General features: G+C 41.2%; 1 protein-coding gene across 1 annotated transcript in view; it reads left to right on the forward strand.

Moving 5' to 3' along the window:
* The window catches only part of LOC309549497 (CD109 antigen-like), a 356480-nt gene extending 349059 nt beyond the window's left edge, over positions 1-7421 (forward strand). The window contains exon 34 of the mRNA XM_082249831.1: positions 7211-7421. Coding sequence (XP_082105957.1) covers positions 7211-7380 — 170 coding nt within the window. The 3' untranslated portion in view covers positions 7381-7421. The remainder of the gene's footprint in view (positions 1-7210) is intronic.
* The last annotated feature ends 12974 nt before the right edge of the window (positions 7422-20395 follow it).

Below are 20395 nucleotides of genomic sequence, written 5' to 3' on the forward strand. Positions count from 1 at the left end.
TGAATTGGGAGGGTGAATGTTCTCAAAATGACCATTCTACCTAGAATAAGCATTCATAGCATTGGTATGGAAAGACAGACGCCCTAGGCTGGCTTACAAGATTCTCCGTAGACAGAAAGTGGATGGAGGAGTGGGTCTCCCCAACATTGCTCTATATTACAAGGCTATGTACCTGGTACGTACAGTGGTAATCGAAAGTTTTGGCACCCCAGGTAAAAATTTGTATTAATGTGCATAAAGAAGCCAAGGAAAGATGGAAAAATCTCCAAAAGGCATCAAATTACACATTAGACATTCTTATAATATGTCAACAAAAGTTAGATTTTATTTCCATCATTGACACTTTCAAAATTACAGAAAACAAAAAAATGGCATCTGCAAAATTTTGGGCACCCTGCAGAATTTATAGCATGAACTGCCCCCTTTCCAAGGCTGAGACCTACCAGTGTCATGGATTGTTCTCATTCATCGTCTGGGAAGACCAGGTGATGTCAATCTCAAAGGTTTTAAATGCCCAGACTCATCTGACCTTGCCCCAACAATCAGCACCATGGGATCTTCTAAGCAGTTGTCTAGAAAACTGAAACTGAAAACAGTTGACGCTCACAAAGCTGGAGAAGGCTATAAGAAGATAGCAAAGCGTTTTCAGATGTCAATATCCTGTTCGGAATGTAATTAAGAAATGGCAGTCGTCAGGAACAGTGGAAGTTAAAGCAAGATCTGGAAGACCAAGAAAAATATCAGACAGAACAGCTCGCAGGATTGTTAGAAAAACAATTCAAAACCCACGTTTGACTGCACGATCCCTCCAGAAAGATCTGGCAGACACTGGAGTTGTGGTACACTATTCCATTATAAAGAGATACTTGTACAAATATGGTCTTCATGGAAGAGTCATCAGAAGAAAACCTCTTCTACGTCCTCACAAGGGATGATCGAACGGTTCGGGTCGACCATCGGTTCGACCCGAACATTGGCTGTTCGAGGTTCGGCCGAATTTAGAACTTTTTGCTGAAAAAGTTCAGAATTCGGCAACTAGAACCGACCAAAATGCAATGGTTCAGGAAATGGGCTTTAAAAGCCCATGATTGGACCAGAACCATCAGTAAAAGACAATTGAGGGGGTAGGAGAATGCTAGGAATTTAATTGGAGTGACTAGGGGGTCCATAGTCCAATCATTAGTGAATACGCCCCCCAGTATATAAGATAGCCCCCGCCAAATTCCTAGCATTGTTATACAGGGACATGGAAGAGAGTGGAAGCAGTTCTGTTACTTCTGCTTCAAAGTGTCATTTAGCAATTTTTAGTGTGTAGTTAGGGTGCTATTTTCCACTTTAGTTAGCTTTAATTATTCAGTTTCTGTAGGGAAAGTGTTAAGTGTAAGGGGACCGTAGTGTAGGGTTAACTGACTCTGACTGCTATGGCAGGGTGACAAAACCCTTCCATATCAGGGTGACCGCTATAGAGAAAAGATTGTTTCTCTTATGTCACTTTCAGAGCACTGATATGGCTTCTCAGCTTGCTCTTTGGCTGCAGGCGTTCATAGGGATTTTTTGAGGACATGTTTGGAGTCAGGCATGACATCTGAACATGTGTATAGGGGTATATATACACACACATCTCTGTATATATACACCTGCACATATATAGGTGTGAAAGGAGCAGAACACTATACTTGCGCTAATTAAATAATTAACACCAATATGGCTTCGCTCCTATCACACCTATATGTGTGTAAGTGTAAAATACACATAAGAGTGTGTGTATATATATATATACCCCTATACTGAAGTTTAGATGTTTTGCCTGCCTCCAAAGAACCCAAAAAAATGCCCAAAAAAATGCCTGCGCCAAAAAAAAAAACACCTAGGTGTCTTTTTGCAGCAGGCGTTTTTTTGGGCATTTTTTTGGGGTCTTTGGAGGCAGGCAAAACATCTGAAATTCTGTATAGGGGTATGTGTATACACACACACTTATATGTATTTTACACTTACACATATATAGGTGTGATAGGAGCGGAGCCATATTGGTGTTATTTATTTCATTAGCGCAAGTATAGTGTTCTGCTACTTTCACACCTATATATGTGTATGGGCATATATACATAAAAGTGTGTGTGTATATATACCCCTATGCAGAAGTTCAGATGTTTTGCCTGCCTTCAAAAAAATGCCCAAAAAAACGACTGCGCCAAAAGAAAAACGCCCAGGTGTGTTATTGCAGGGTTTTTATTGGGCATTTTTTTGGGTTCTTTGGAGTGACATAATACAAACAATCTTTTTTTTTATGGTTCTGGACATGCTACAGAGCTGAAAATTCACAGGTACTCTTTTTAGACCCCCCAGACACTAAATCCAAAGTCAAAATCCAAAAATCCCACTCTTTTTTTTTTTTCAATAATTGACTCTCTATCAAAAATGACAATTTTTTTTTGTGTGATTAATAGTCCCTGGGACATGACCCAGAACCCTAGGCACTTTTTAGGGGCATTTATTGGGTTTTAGGGTTTCAAAATGTTTTTTTTTTTGATTACCGAAGTTCGGGTCCCATTGATTTCAATGGGGTTCTGAAATCCGGGCCGAACTTTCGGGAAGTTCGGATGTTCTGGCTGAACCGAACTTTTGAAAAGTTCGATCATCCCTAGTCCTCACCACAAAAATCAGCGTTTGAACTTTGCAAATGAACATATAGACAACCCTGATGCATTTTGGAAACAAGTTCTGTGGATGAGGTTAAAATTGAACTTTTTGGCCATAATGAGCAAAGGTACGTTTGGAGAAGAAGGGGCACAGAATTTAATGAAAAGAACCTCTGTCCAACTGTTAAGCATGGGGGTGGATCAATCATGCTTTGGGGTTGTATTGCAGCCAGTGGCTCAGGGAACATCTCACAAGTAGAAGGAAAAATGGATTCAATAAAATTTCAGCAAATTTTGGATGGTAACTTGATGCCATCTGTGAAAAAGCGGAAGTTAAAGAGAGGATGGCTTCTACAAATGGATAATGATCCTAAACACACCTCAAATTCCAGGGGGGATTACACCAAGAGGCGTAAACTGAAGGTTTTGCCATGGCCTTCACAATCTCCTGACCTCAACATAATTGAACATCTATGGATAGACCTTAACCACTTAAGCCCCGGAAGATTTTACCCCCTTCCTGACCAGGGGGTATTTTGCGATTCGGCACTGCGTGACTTTAACGGACAATTGCGCGGTCGTGCGACGCTGTATCTAAATAAATTTGGCGTCCTTTTTTTTCCCACAAACAGAGCTTTCTTTTGGTGGTATTTGATCACCTGTGCGATTTTTTGATCACGCGCTATAAACAAAAAAAGAGCGTCAATTTTGCAAAAATAGCAATATTTTTCACATTTTTTTATATGAAATTTCCCCCAAAAAAAATGTAAAAATCAAAATTTTTTAACATTTTCGGCCAATTTGTTTTATGCTACCTATGTTTGGTAAAAAAAATCGCAAAAAGCGTATTTTGATTGGTTTGCGCAAAAGTTATCGCGTTTACTAACAAAGGGAAAGATTTTTGTCATTTTTGTTGTTTTTTTTTTAACGCGTAATGGCGGCGATCTGCGATTTTTTTGTGGTACTGCGACATTGGGGCGGACAGATTGGACCCTTGACTGACATTTGTGACACTTTTGGGGTTACCAGTGACATTTCTACAGTAATCAGTGCTATATATATGCACTGTTACTGTAAAAATACACTGGTAGTGAAGGGGTTAACTTTATTTGGGAGGGAGGGGCTGTGTGTATCCCTAGGGGCGTGCTTTCTACTGTGATTGGCTGTGGCTTGAGCTGTAAGGACACTGATCAACGGATCTACATACTAGATCCGTTTGATCAGTGTCTTTACAGCGAGGAGAATGACAGGTGGCTTGTTTACACAAGCTGCCTGACATTCTCCCTCTCCCCCGCCGATCGCCGAGTGACCGGCGGACATCGGGTCCGCTGGTCACACGCGCGGGGGGGTCCGTGACCACGCGGGATCGGGAGCGCGCCTCCGGCGGCGCGCGCTCGCTCCCTAGACCCTCACAAGCTAGTCACTTTGCCTGTGAGGGGCTGACTGCCGACGTAGATCGGCGTTAGGCAGTCGGCAAGTGGTTAAAAGAGCAGTGCGTGACAGACAGCCCAGAAATCTCAAAGAACTGGAAGACTTTTGTAAGGAAGAATGGGCAAAGATACCTCAAACAAGGATTGAACGACTCTTGGCTGGCTACAAAAAGCGTTTACAAGCTGTGATACTTGCCAAAGGGGGCAGTACAAGATATTAACTCTGAAGGGTGCCCAAACTTTTGCAGAAGCCATTTTTTTGTTTTCTGTCATTTTGAAAGTGTAAATGATGGAAATAAAATCTAACTTTTGTTGACATATTATAAGAATGTCTAATCTGTAATTTGATGCCTTTTGGATATTTTTCCATCTTTCCTTGGCTTTTTTATGCACATTAATACAAATTTTTACCTGGGGTGCCCAAACTTTTGATCACCACTGTACACTAAATTGTTGTCACGACTCCTCGACTAAATTATGAGTTCCCTTAGAGAAATCAATGGCAGGCAGTTATCTGACGGTGCCCAGTGGATCCCTGCTGCATTTAGAGGCCTCTCGGATTGGACATCTCTATTGACCTGGGCTTCCCTCTCGGTATGGGATGCTCCCCCAACTTCCCCCCTAGTACCACTGGGGGGGATACCCATGGTTTCCCCCTGGTAAAGAATCTAGATATTTTTCCTCCTGGGGCTCAGATGGGAGAATGGCATGCGCTAAATTCGCCCCACAGGGCACTTTATCCCCTCTTTCAAAGTTGACACATTCCTTTGGGAATTTACCCTTAGAGACTTGGAAATATCGCCAACTAATAGACTTTTTTCAAAAATTACATCCTCGTGTGTGATCCCTTAATACACTTACCACCTTTGAATCTCTCTGCATCGCCCTTCCAGAGTCTAGACATTTGCTATCGCAGATGTATTGTCTCGTCCTCGGGGGCCCAGTCTTCCTCTGTTCCTTATTTTGTTAGGGAGAGGGAGAGAGAAATGGGTCAAGACTTTACCCCACCACAGATCCAGAGACTGATCAGATTGACTCACTCTACCTCCATAAGCTCCCACAGGCAAGAAATGTCATACAAATTCCTCAGCAGATGGCATCGGACTCCTGTCTGACTAGCCCAAATGTACCAGATGGTAAATGCACGTTGCTGGAGAGCATGTGATGGCCCAGGCACATTTCTCCATCTATGGTGGTCCTGCCCTAAAATTAACCCATTTTGGAAAACCATTGCCCCATGGATCAAACGGACGACTCTTAGACCCATAGGGTTCTCTCCTCTCCATTTTTTGTTCCATGGGGTTCCCCTATCCCTAAAACTCTACAAAAAAGTGTAACTCCTCATTTATTGAATTCAGCCAAATCATTAATTTCCAGGTTTTGGAAACAATTTAAATGTCCCACTCTGCTAGACTGTAAAAGGGAAGTTGATACAATCAAGGAAGCTGAACATTGGGTTCATATGGTCAAAAATTGACAAGAAAGGTTTAGAGACACATGGTCAGGTTAATTAACATTGCTATACAACACTTAAGTGGCACCCGAGTGGCTACATGTTTTCACTTGGTTTAAGTGATTCATTTTGTTTTTCACATCTCCCTCTATTAGGTTTGTTTTCTCCTCCTTTCCCCTTGATTTATTTTATTCTCATGTTTCTTGTTCTTCCTTCCCTTATATATCGCTCATGGGATGCAAACTAGATATGCAAAATTAGTGCTATGTTTATATTCTATAGATCCTGAACCGGTGTGGGATACCTGGGGGTGCTTTCTTAGTGGGATGCCGCAATGAGTCTTCCCCTGTCCTGACGTACCCGTGTTGACAATGTGGGGTGGGAGGAGCATCGGGGCACTCCATGACTGGGTGCCCTTCGTTTGTCCCCACTGTTTGTACCTCCCCTTTGGTATACTGATGCTCATATCACTAGCACATTCTTTCAATATTACATGTATTCTTCATGTTTTTCTTGATAAACATCTATGGCCGATGTATTCTTTTCTTTTTTGTTACTTGTTATTATTTGTCATTCTTGTACTGGTTGTATATATCTGGAAAAATTTCAATAAAACTTTATTATACAAAAAAAAGAAACCAATCAGTTTCCAGGTTTTATTCAAAGCCTAATTGAACAAGCTGAAGTTAGTGGCTGATTGGCTACCATGCACAACTGCACCAAAATCTGAGTGCTCCAGTTTTAGTAAATCTCCCCCACTGACCATGGACACATGGCCTTACTGGTACTATTTACAGTGAAAGGCAGTGTGGCAGCTGAGGGTATTTAAACCCCAGCTCCAAGATATTAGCAACCCCTCCTACCATGCCTTCTTCACACTCCTTTCTAAATACTGGTATGAAAAAAAAGAAAACCTACCCAAAGGTCAGTTTTAATTACCTGAAGCTATGTTCACATGATGATTCTCATCTCTTCTTCTGTGTACTTTGGGTGATTCTTCTTCAGGTGTCTACATCACTGCCTGCGTGATGTAGACGACACCTTATATTAGTGGAGGCCACTCTTCCATTGTATTGTATCTCAGCTACAACCTGGAACATCAGAAAAAAGTGCCATAGCCTTGGATAAGCAATACATATTATTCCTGTGCCTGTAGACTTAAACTGGAGTTTAGCAATCTTCTTTTTTTCTACAGCTTTAGTGACCTAACTTGTATCTGCAATCTGTAATCAAGTATATCTAATGGCATGCAGGCAGCTGGGCCCTGTAGAAATCTTCTCAGCAGGGTGCCCAGTCCTCTTCCTGGTGATGAACTTCTGGTTTTGTGATAGTTAATAGCTTTGGGTCTAAGGGTTAAACCGTATTAGAGATAGTCCTATGCTGGCGATGTAACATGATCTCTGAATGGTGGAGGGGATTCTGTTATTAATCTGAATCCCAGAAGTTTTCTCAATAGAGGAGGAGAGGTTTCCCTGACAAATTATCTCTAATGTAGTTCAGCCCAAAGACCCAAAGCTATTAAGAAGCCCCACAAAATTACAGAAATTGTAAAAATGACACTGTCATGGGGAGGCATTTGCACTATGTTACACCCTAAATATGTTGCAAAAGGTGGAGTTAGCCTTTAATGAAACAAAATGTGCACCTGTTTGTATATTCTAATGCTTTTTGTCCTTTTTTTTCTCTAGGGAGAAGAACAGTAAAGAGCTACAATTCAGAGGTGATGCAAAACCTATCCCCATGTACATTCTGCAAAGATGACTGCAAATCATGTACAAATAATAGTCACAGTTTCTATCTATCAACAGCCAAATGTCTTTCAATGCTGATGTTGATGTTATGTTGTTTACTACTCTAAAGAAATCTAAAGAGGGTTTTATTTTTTTCAATCTACAGGTGTTGACTTTAAGTCCCGGTTCACATTTGTGCAATCCGGGAACACTGCGAATATGCAGCATGTTCCCACATCGCATCCGCACCCTTGGCAGTTCACACTGTCATATGCGATACGCAGGGGGTGTCAATTAAAAGTTAACGACACCCCCAGTTGCGATCGCATATTGCAATGCGATCTGCAAGTTCGCACAGAATTGGATCGCACTAGTGTGAACCACTGTGCGATCCGATTCTGCTCCGGATAAAAAAAAGGGTCAGGTGCGTGTTTTGTGCGGATGCGGTGCGAATTCAGCCATAAAAAGTGTATGGCTGAAATTTGCACCGCACATGAGATCGCATGTAATTTAGGAGCAGTGCGCTCCGAATTACATGCGATCTCAGTGATCGCACTAATGTGAACTGGGGCTAAAGCAAGTCTTGGAATTTTTCACCTTATATTACCAGGTAGTTTTGTGTGAATCAATTGACAAAGCTGGGGAACTGTCAAAATTTGCAAATAATTGGATTTTTCTGACTATATGCATACAGCTTGGTCCAATCTGTGGAAAAATCATACAATCATGTACTCGATGTTTGGAGTGAATTATATGTGCATCTGCAGACTGGACAGGTGTGCATATCAATATACAGGTGAATAAAAATATTTCTCTGATTCAGTGTCTACTTCTTAGAAGCCATATCACAAGTACTGGTGAGATAAACTTCACCAACTAGACAATGATTGCACCCTGAAGTCCTTTCTTAAGCGTAATCAGTTTTAAATTATATAGATTGAATAAATTATTATTGGCTTTTTGTTATTACAAAGTATATGGTGCAGCTGAGAGACATCTGAGAGCCACATATGGTACTATGTGCAACTAACTGAGGATTAAAAAAAAAAATACAGCAGTTTTACAATATTCTCAAAAGCATGATGTGTTTTTTCCTTTACTTGCGTTAAATCAATTTGTAGATGGCTTCAGAAATAAAAATGTAGTAAAAGCCAAAAATAGATTTAAAGGGCCAGTCCACCAAAAGATGAAATTTAGACAAAACTATAGCCTGATGCTTTCAGCCACAGAAAACATTCAGCTTTCTGAAATCTGACAAGGAAGGTGGGACTCAAACAGTAGGTATACAACATCAAAGATCAAATCTCACTCCTTGAATTTACAAAATTAGATTTTGAGGTGAGATTTACGCCTACAGCATCTACCAAAAACTAAAATGCCAGTTTTAAGTGGACTGACCCATTAAAATAAAATACTTACATGATATTGACATATATTTTCAAAATCTTGGTAGAAAACACTATACAATGGCATACCAACGGGGGGTGCGGGGGGTTGCCCGCCTCGGGTGCCACGCACTGGGGGGGTGTCAAGCCGATACCCTCAGGGGTGCCCCCTAGTGCCGCCGGCCCGGCCCGGCCCACATCTCCCTGCGAATGCAGCTACAGTAGCAGCTCCTTCAGTCCGCGCTGCTCACAGGGGGGCTGGAAGAAGGTAAGCAGCCTCCCTGTGTGACTGGATAAGAGGAGCGGCGGGGTAGCTGCATATAGAGGAATTTATCTTTCAATATTCCTCCTGTAGCCGCTGAATGCCTGATTCTCCTCCTCTCCCTTCTGCAGACATTCAGCGTCTGTAGGAGGAATATGGAAAGATCAATTCCTCCATATGCAGCTGCTCCACTGCTCCTCCTATCCAACTTCTTTTGTTGCCCCCCCAGTGCTGTCCAGCCCCCCCCCTTCCAGCACCCCCCAGTGCTCCTCAGCCCCCCCTCTTCAGTCCCCCCCAGTGCTCTTTAGCCCCCCCCCAGTGCTCTTCAGCTCCCCACAGTGCTTTTCAGCTCCCCCCCCATGATCTCTAGCTCCTCCAGTGCTCTGTGCTTCCCCTCTGCTCTCCAGCCCCCACTAGTGCTCTTCTATCTTCTATCATGTCTGCACTGCAGTCTCCGACCATCTCTTGTATCATGTCTGTGTATCTAACCCTTTCTTCTATCATGTGTGCAATCTCTGACCATCTCTCGTATCACGTCCGCAGTCTCTGACCATCTCTTGTATCATGTCCGATGTCTCTAACCATCTCTTGTATCATGTCCGCAGTCTCTGACCATCTCTTGTATCACGTCCGCAGTCTCTTACCATCTTCTGTATCATGTCCCCAGTCTCTTACCATCTCTTGTATCATGTCCGCAGTCTCTGACTATCTCTTGTATCATGTCTGACGCATCTAACCATCTCTTGTATCATGTCTCCAGTCTCTGACCATCTCTTGTATCATGTCCACAGTCTTTGACCATCTCTTGTATCATGTCCGCAGTGTCTGACCATCTACTGTATTATGTCCGCAGTATCTGACCACTTCCAGTATCATGTCCGCAGTCTCTGACCATTTCCTGTATCATGTCTGAGGTCTCTGACCATCTCCTGTATCATGTCTGTGGTCTTTGACCACCTCCTGTATCATGTCCACGGTCTCTGACCATCTCCTGTATCATGTCCACAGTCTCTGACCATCTCTTGTATCATGTCCGCAATCTCTAAACATCTTTTGTATCATGTCCGCAGTCTGTGACCATCTCTAGCATCATGTCTGCAGTCTGTGACCATCTACTGAATCATGTCCGCAGTGTCTGACCACCTCCTGTATCATGTCCGCGGTCTCTGACCATCTCCTGTATCATGTCTGAGGTCTATGACCATCTCCTGTATCATGTCCATGGTCTCTGACCATCTCCTGTATCATATCTGTAGTCTCTGACTATCTCCTGTTTCATGTCTGCAGTCTCTGACCATCTCTTGTATCATGTCTGCAGTCTCTGACCATCTTCTGTATCATATCTGCAGTCTCTGACTATCTCTTGTATCATGTCTGCATTCTCTGACCATCTTTTGTATCATGTCTGCAGTCTCTGAACATCTCTTGTATCATGTCTGCAGTCTCTGACCATCTCCTGTATCATGTCCGCAGGCCCTGACCATCTCCTGCATGTCTCCAATCTTTTACTCAAGCTTAAACACATTGCTAATAAGTTCAGCTGTCTGTTTATGCCAAAGTTAGGACTGTGCAGGGGAGGCGGAGAGTGCAAAAGGGGGCACTGTGATTCGAGACGGGGGGGGGGGGGGCAGACTGCAAGGGGCACCGTAATGGGAGGCTGTGAAATGTGTGCAATAAATATTCTTGAAAACATTGCAAATTATTGTGGCAGATATAGGATCCGCCCCGGGTGCCAAATGCTCTAGGTACGCCACTGACGCTATATATTTCTTTATAGTGATCATTTAATCTGTAATGAGGACTGTTTTTCTAAAGCTGTCAGTTTAAAAAGGCAAGAGTAAATTTATGTTACAGGCCTATCTCCAACATTTTTCTTATTTTGAGGGCACTTACAAGTTAACCTATGGGTAAATGCACAAATGTGCATGAGTAAACCCGAGGCATGCTACAATATATACATTGTAACAACAATATAATTTTTTAAATAAACTATACCTTCACTGAAAGCAGTCCTTGCATTACAGCCAAGTGATATTGGCAAGGCCGTAGTAGAGCATTTTGGGAGAATAATGTCATTGATCTTCTGCAGGCAGAAAGAAAAGTATTTCCCCTGTCATCTTTCTCTGAAACAGGAGATAATCTATGTAATACAATCTGTATGTATACAACCGAGGGCATAAAGATTACTCAAATGAAACCACCTCTTACAAGAGTATGTTGTATATTAATCCGCATCTTAGGCCAAAATGTAGATGATGATGCTGGATGATGTCTAATCAAAGATTACATAAATTTTCTAAGGAGGCAGGAAGATGGCAGGTTTCTCTTAGATAGCATAGCGTGTATGTACAGTACTTAAACGGTATGTCAGGAAAAAAAGATTTATGTAGTACATTTCTACACTACATGCACATTTCCTCATGTTTTATCCATTTAAAGTGGAGACAGATACCTATTGATCAGCCAGAAGTGCTTAGCTACTAATTCCTATTGTGTGCTGACCACACAGTAATAGTGCTTACTGCTCAATACTAAATCACACACATCATAAACACTATTTGACCTGTAGTTTAGATAAGAACTAGAGGGCTGATTAGGCTCCTTTAGATTACATAGGAAGTTTACGCAGGAGACAGGGCAGTTCTGAATTTCTGATAAGTCTCAATAAACTTTAGTTTAGTCCCTATGTATACAGTATATTTGTTCCGATTTGATTTATTATATTTGGTTTTTGTTGGGCACCAACAACATGGCACCTTTTTATTTTAGCCACTAATGAAACATGTTGAGTTGTGGGGATTTTTGCTTATTTTTTTTTCCAAAAAAGTGGGCGCTCCTTTAGGTAGGAAAGTCAGTTTGGAGATCAGTTGAGTTTACTAATATAGAACAAAATTGCAATTCATCGGATATATTGAGAGGAATTTGATTTATACCTACTGGGGATTCATGTTTACAACAAATAGTTTGGATAGGGTAGAATCGGTTGGCAAGATAGAGTTCCTCCTGTTTTTAATAGGCCAGATTTAGAACAGCATCTCCTATAACAGGAAATATCCTTAGTAGATCAATATCTTAAGTGATTGTTAGAAAAAGTACTTATGTTATAGATAAAATATTTACAATTTTTGAAGATAGTCAAGTATTAATAATTTTAAAGGGCTAGATTTGCCATTACTGTACAGGTACCTAAACTTAATTCACTTTTCCAAAAATAGTGAATATATAAATAAGTAAAAAACATATACTCCACATCGTTTCAAAAATGTTTCTGAATAAAGTTTATTGAGACTCTAGTGGGAAAATGACATGCACAAGGAAATTTCCAGGAGGTGTTCAAATGCTGTGAGAGCTTTGTGCACTGATTGGATTCAGACAGTTCTATTTTAATAAAATAAAAATATCTCATACTATCTATGCACTAATGTTCAAGAGATACTTCTTATTGACTGTAGTGCCAAATAATACATAGATTTCCTCTGCTGTGGTTGTGTATGTAAATATTGATTTGTGTGCATTTGGCTTGCAACATGGTACAGCCGGATCCCGCTGCTTGCTTGAAGCCTGCAGAAAATACTGCCAAAGTAAAATGAAAGCTATGTTCCAAAGAAGACCATGATAGTATATATAGGTGACTGTGTACAGCATATAAAACCGGTTACCAGGCAAATGGAAAAGCTTCTTTGAAAAAGACAAGAATACATCTATTTGAAACTGGGATAGATATGCCAAGGAGGATGATATTATTGACACAGAATCAGTTGAATACTGTACTTGTCAGTTTTATTTACCAAATTGATTCTTTTTATACAATCATTTTACACTGACAATAGTATTTGAGTGTTTAATTCTTTTTTTACAATCATTTCACATCGAAAATAGTAATTTGAGCTTTTACGTTAAGGTTATTTTGCACTGCTTGCTTTGCCTCATTAAAATTCAGTTTTTTTTTTTTTTTAAATAGTTTCTGTGTTTTCTTTTTCTTTTGTGTATTCATTTATGATATTTACCATTTCAAGGCATGATAAAGAAAGTTTAATGTTTACTTACTACAATTTTTGCAAGTATTCCGGAAAAAAATTCCTAAAAAAAATCAAACTTAACCTTCCTAGCGGTATTCCCGAGTGTGACTCGGGGTAAGATTTTAGTGCCAAAAGCGGTAACCCCGAGTCACACTCGGGGTAGCGCTAAGAAGATCGCTGGATGCTGGAGGAGGTTTTACTTACCTTTTCTCCGGGATCCAGCGAAGACTGCGAGCGGTGTGCGGCGGCGGAGCTTCCTCCCGATCGTCTGCGAGCCCCGGCTTCCGTCTCCGGCGACGTGACGTCCGCCGGGAGGTGGAACCGGCGGCAAATTCAAATGTAAAATGCACCAAACACACCGATACCGTTCAAAATAAAATAAAATCACATTACATTGCCCCCCAGTGCCCTTTCCTGCAGTTTTACTGTACTTTTTATGTAAATATATGTATATATATATATATACATATATATATATATATATATATATATATATATATACGTATATATATATACACATATACATATATATGTATATATATATATATATATATATATACACACGTATATATATATATATATATATATATATATATATATATATACGTAATTCTTGTGAATGAGCAGCCCAAACCAACTGTATACATTATATATATATATATATATATATATATATATATATATATACGTATATATAATATATGTATACATAATATATGTATACATACATATATATATATATATATATATATATATATATATATATATATATATATATATATATATATAATAAATGTATACAGTTGGTTTGGGCTGCTCATTCACAAGAATTACATGCAAAATAATGGTACCGCTTTCAGCACCTAAAATCCAAAAGAATCATACCGCCAGGGAGGTTAAGGACCTGATTTTTCTAAAACACTGAATAAAAACAAAAATAAAGGCACATTAGCTACAGGTCTCAGAACAAGTGGGCCATAGGAAAGTCCATGTACTCAACAGAGAGCACTATATAGTCCAACTTTAGGCTGCCATCAATAGGAACAGAAACTGGATTTCCAGTAAACTGCAGAAAAAAGACAAGAGGGAGAGGCACCTTTAAGTGTAAACTTTAAGCAATTTATTCCAAAGTAAAACATAGGCAACTCACATGTTGGTAGGCTAAAACAGGCACATCAAGGTAATAAAGCAGTCCCAGGGAACATTGGTGGATGTGTGACCCATTCGATGGAAGCGTCATGTAGGGCAGCGCCATGCAGGATAAACCTCGCTGGTCGCCATCTGTAAAGGCCGGCTGTGCAGTGAATGTAAACCCAAATGAGGCTTGAGGTGCAGGTGGTTCAGCGGCGTGGGATAATGACATCACCGAAATGCGACGTGTTTCTGAGCAGGTGCGTTGCAAGTATTGTGGCAGTCGTGTTCCTTTTTCAAAGCATAGTTACAGGTACATATCTATGGTTTATATATACCACTAGGGGGAAGAGCTCTAAGAGCATTTTGCAAGTTATACTGAGTGAACAGCTAGCGAATTAGTCTAGGATACATTGTACAAAAACTGGAGTACAGGCTAGTATTACAAGGTGTAAAATGCTAAAACTAAACATTTAAAATAAATAATTAAAAACAGACCATAATATTTAATAAGTGAATCTTTGTCTGGGGATAAGATGGTTATATGGAAGGTACAGTATCTCACAAAAGTGAGTACACCCCCCACATTTTTGTAAATTTTTTATTATATCTTTTCATGTGAAAACACTGAAGAAAGGACACTTTGCTACAATGTAAAGTAGTTGGTGTATAGCTTGTATAACAGTGTAAATTTGTTGTCCCCTCAAAATAACTTAACACACAGCCATTCATGTCTAAACCGCTGGCAATAAATGTGAGTACACCCCTTACTGAAAATGCCAAATCGGGCCCAAAGTGTCAATATTTTGTGTTCTGTCTCAGCATCGATTGTACCTGTGACCTTCTTGTAGACCCCCAGTCTGAAAGTGTGTGCAGCAGGTTGAATGATGGCTTTAACAGATAGTTTACTCAATGAATAAAGACTCCAGAGGTGTTCTCCAATGCTTCTTTATGCTTCAAGTTAGCAAAGGCATAAACATAGAGGCTTTTCCATAGGTAAATTTACAATGAAGTTACACAGCTTCCACACTCTGCAGTCTCCTCATAACAACTAAACAAAATGGTAGTTACAGCAGGAAAATGGAGGATGGGAGAAACCATCTAGCCAGAAACAGCAGGGGTGCAAGGAAGATACCAATAACATAGCATAACATAACATGTAATAACAACTGCTAGACAGTTAAAGCTGCGTGGCAGCACATTTTGTGTGGTCACCATTATTTTCCAGCACTGCCTTAACCCTCTTGGGCATGGAGTTCACCAGAGCTTAACAGGTTGCCACTGGAGTCCTCTTCCATTTCTCCATGACGACATCACAGAGCTGTTGGATGTTAGAGACCTTGCGCTCCTCCACCTTCCGTTTGAGGATGCCCTACAAATGCTAAATAGGGTTTAGGTCTGGAGACATGCTTAGCCAGTCCATCACCTTTATCCTCAGCTTCTTTAGCAAGGCAGTGGTCGTCTTGGAGGTGTGTTTGGGGGTCGTTATCATGTTGGAATACTGCCCTGCGACACAGTCTCCAAAGGGAGGGGATCGTGCTCTGTTTCTGTATGTCACAGTACATGTTGGCATTCATGGTTCCCTCAATGAACTGTAGCTCTCCAGTGCCAACAGCACTCATGCAGCCCCAGACCATGACACTCCCACCATCATGCTTGACTGTAGGAAAGACACACTTGTCTTTGCACTCCTCACCTGGCTGCTGCCACACAGGCTTGACACCATCTGAACCAAATAAGTTTATCTTGGTCTCATCAACCACAGGACATGGTTCCAGTAATCCATGTCCTTAGTCTGCTTGTCTTCTTTCCTTCTGGGATGACAGCCATGCAGACCAAATTGATTCAGTGTGTGGCGTTTGGTCTGAGCACTGACAGGCTGACCCCCCACCCCTTCAACCTCTGCAGCAATGCTGGCAGCACTCATGTGTCTGTAGCACTACTCCCAAGGGAGCTGCTGAAGACGGGTTCCCCTTGGTTACCACTAGCAATGGTAGACATTCTGACATGTTTTTACCTCAGACAAGGACCAGTCCAGTTTCTTTGGTTTTTATGTTTTATTAAGAACTTGGATAGGAGAAGGGATGAATGGGATACTCCAACTGAACTGAACTATGCACAATAGGCAGGGACGATCTGAAAAATGCTTATTAATGCTGGTTAATGCTGATAAACACTGAGTTGAGCTAATCACGGCTAAGCCGCTATTTCACTTGGCACTTGCTGTGAAAAGAGTCACTTGAGCTTCCTGAGGTAATCCTTTCCAAAGGCAAGCTATTCATTGAAAAAGATTGTACTGCTGAACAACTTCAGGGCCCTTCCTGGTGACCCCTTTATCCCTAATCTTCAGGGCTTAACACTTGGCACCACCTTTACTACAACACTCTGGGTTGGTTGGCTCCTTGATCACCTTGACCTCTCTGGAGTGGTTCTCTCTCAGGCAGATCCTTAAATACTCACGATACTGTTTTTTCTGAAGTCTTCTGCCCAGCAGCTCCACTTGGTCAGCACACTGGATCCTCTGCAGCACAGCTCAAACCCTGGTCCCTAGGCCGACTGCCTTGACCACCTTTCTCACTTCAGCAGGAGGAGAGACAGCCATCCACCTCCTCCTGGGACTTTGCTCCCACCAAAAGATACCCTGTCACATGCCCCTCTGGAATTATTGACAATCCCAGGATGCATTGCGGCAATGCCCACCCACTGGGACAGTCATAAACCCTGGTGTGCTATTGGCTAGGTTTTCTCAACTGTCCAACAAGGTCCCTCATTGGATACAGTGGGGAGACTCCCCAGACTCAACAGGTCACACCTGGAAGCATGTGACCGGCTAACTAACAGATCAGGCCCTCCTGATAAGCAGACAGGGCCACACATATACTTTGCCTAACACCTACCTAGGAGGGTGCTACAGGTCTATTTCCTAAAGACAACCTCTGGATATGACTCTGAGCACGTGCACTCAACTTCTTTGGTCGACCATGGCTAGGCCTTTTCTGAGTGCAATATGTCCTGTTAAACCACTGTATGGTCTTGGCCACTGTGCTGCAGCTCTGATTCAGGCTCTTGGCACTCTTCTTATAGCCTAGGCCATCTTTATGTAGAGCAACAATTATTTTTTCAGATCCTCAGAGAGTTCTTTGCTATGAGCTGCCATGTTGAACTTCCAGTGACCAGTATGAGAGAGTGAAAGCAATAACAACAAATTTAATACATCTGCTCCCCATTCACACCTGAGATCTTGTAACTCTAACGATTCACATGACATCGGGGAGGGAAAATGGTTAATTGGGCCAAGATAGCTACCCTGTATGACTTCAACTTTGAAATTCCCACTTGATTATAGTAAAGTGGAGCTGACACCTGCATTTTGTTAATGGTTCCTTTGTCAGTGTTCTTCAGGGAGGGACTGGAAACATTTAGCCTTGAAGGGAAAACACAATGTTCCTTTTCATGGTAAGGACAAATTGCTGTGGGATAAAGAAAGTGTGCCATGCGAAGTGTACCTCTGTGTCACAGTGACTAATTGGCATTGTGAAAGATTTCCCAAAATACATGGTTATTGTGAAACAACTTTTCACATCTTTTAGCATCAGTTTCTTTTGCAGCTCTCTGCATTTAGTAATATGATATAAGGAAGTCAACTTTATCAACTGCTACTCTACTAACGCTAGTTTACCTCTACCAACAGCTGTGATGGTATGCCAGAATAATGTACAGGTAGCTATATAATGCCTAGCATGTGTTATTTACTTCAGATTCAGTTCTGATCAATGTCTGAATGGTGAAGTATCCCCACCCTGGGCCACCAATTTTATCCTGTTAGTACTGACCTAGGAAGCAAATGCCCCAGCTCAGTATACTCATGGTATTTTTATACTCCCAGTACCATCTCTATGCTGACGTCAAACAAATCTATCTCTCTACTCCTCACCTCATGCCTTTAATCTCCTCTCACGCTCACACCACTTCCTCAAACTCAATCTTTCTAAAACTGATCTCATAATATTCCCTCCTACCTGTGCCCCCTCCCTTGACTTCTTCATCAAGATCAATTAAACAACCATCAGTCCCTCCCCTCATATCAGGGTGCTAGGTGTAAAACCTGGACTCCGACCTGTCCTTTCAGCCGCAAATCTATTTGCTGTCCAAATCTTGCAGACTTCACCTCCGTAACATCCCCAATGTCTCTCCGCCCCTTTTTAACCTTTAAAATCACTAAGCAACTTATTCACTCAATTGTTACCTCTCGCCTTAACTATTGTTACTCCCTCCTCATTGGCTTTCCTCTCCACAAGCTATCCTCTCTTCAGTCTATCATCAATGCTGCTGCCAGACTTATTCTCCTTACCAACCATTCAGTACCCGCCACTCCTCTCTGCAAATCTCTCCACTGGTTTCCCATTGCCCAACAAAAAAAAATGTAAAACATTAACAATAAAATACAAAGCCATTAACAACTCTGCCCTGAGCTACATCACCAATCTTGTCTATAAATATAACCCAAACTGCCCTCTCCGCTCCTCCCAAGACCCCCTGCTTTCTAGCTCCCTTTTTTTCTCCTCCTATGCTTGTTTTCAGGACTTTGCCACAGCCTCTCCCATCCTTGGGAACTCACTACCCCAATTTGTCCAGCTATCTCCTACTGTAACCTTATCTTCTATTTCTCCCATCAGTTCATCCCTCACCGGTATTACCTTTTGTTCCACCAGCCCCTCCCTATTAGATTGTAGGCTTGCAGGAGCAGGGCCCTCCTAACCCTCATGTATTCCATTTTATTGTTGCTGTATTGTCTCCCTTTATATTGTAAAGGGCTGTGCAAACTGTTGGTGCTATATAAATCCTGTATAATAATAGAAAAAATTCCTTTTTAAGACTAACATGACACTGCCACTTTTTTTTTTTTAAGTTCATCTCCACCTCAACTCCTGTCAACGTTAAAAGTAAATTGAATGCATGTATGCCTGCATGTAGCCCATTCACCTTTAGGCTGGGGTCACACATAATACCGAGGCGGCTCACAGCAGGTGTCCGGTGCGTCCCTGTTCTCTGTTTCAGGGATGAATCAGGCTGGAATTTTTGCCTGAATTCGGGCCTAAAATGGAGTCAAAGACATACAGGATCCCTGTGCAATGCGCTCTGTGGCCACCCTGGAGATGTGTGAAGCGGCTCTATTCAGAGCCAGTTACAATCTCCTGTCATGCGAATTGGATGCAGAGAAACCCGCATCCAATTCACATGAGTGTGAACCCAGCCTTAAAACTGCGGAGCTCAGCACAGCACAACACAATGGCAGTTGAAATGACAGGTAAAAACCTCCAGTGCGACCCCACACCAAATCCAACATAAAGCGCAGTGGCTGCAATTTATATGTCGATTTTTAAAGTATAGCTAGCCACAAAAAAAGCTGTTTAGCAATGAAAATTAAAAACAGAGGTTTTAGTTGAACTACATTTGCAAATATGTTTTGAAGCCACACTATCACGTCAAACCCCCTCTGTGTAATGTGGTCCATAGGCTCCTTTCACATGCCTGTAAAAGATCGGTGCCGTGTACTGCAGAAGTATGTTTGTAGGGGGGGGGGGGGGGGGGTTGAATGATGAAGAATGTTCAAGCTAAAGATCTTTTTGCAAAAATAGTTTTTTTAGACTCAAAAACAGATTACCATAGGTGGATGCAAGTTATAACATAAAGAATGGATGAATGCAGTGTCAAAAAATGATGTAAATGGTGTAGTGTGGAATTGACTAAATATTGATATAAGGGAGATAGAAGGGGAGGGAAGAGAGAGATATGATCGGCATATATATGAGTTAAAAAAAAAATAATACGAAAAATAATAGACAGGATGATAGTAACTAGGATGATTGTAGCGTGAGGAAGGCTAAATGTATGGAAGGATTAATGTTGGAATTTGTAAGAGAAAATTCACTTTTATATTTATTATGTATATCTTGATATGCAATAAATAATATTTGAAAATAAAAAACAACTTTAGGCGTAATGATTACCTAAAACCCCCAAACAATGTATATTTTATGAAAGCAAACATCCATAGAGAATACATTTGGGGTAGTTTTAATTTTTGATGTCACATGATATTAGCGCAATAGTTTATAAAATGCAAAATCTTTCTTAATTTTAGGGCATGCAAACGCAATAATTTACCCAGATTTTTTAGTAAAATATAAAAGATGAAGTTTCACCGAGTAAATAGATACCCAACATGTCAAGCATTAAAATTGTGTGTGCCCGTAAAACAGCAGAAAACCTTCAATACCTAATAGTTTCCATAGGTGATGCTTTAAAAGCCCCCGGTGCTAAAATGATTGATCTCACTCTGGTG

The sequence above is a fragment of the Pelophylax lessonae genome (assembly GCF_965119305.1).
Source record: "Pelophylax lessonae genome assembly, chromosome: 3".
Taxonomy (NCBI): Eukaryota; Metazoa; Chordata; class Amphibia; order Anura; family Ranidae; genus Pelophylax; species Pelophylax lessonae.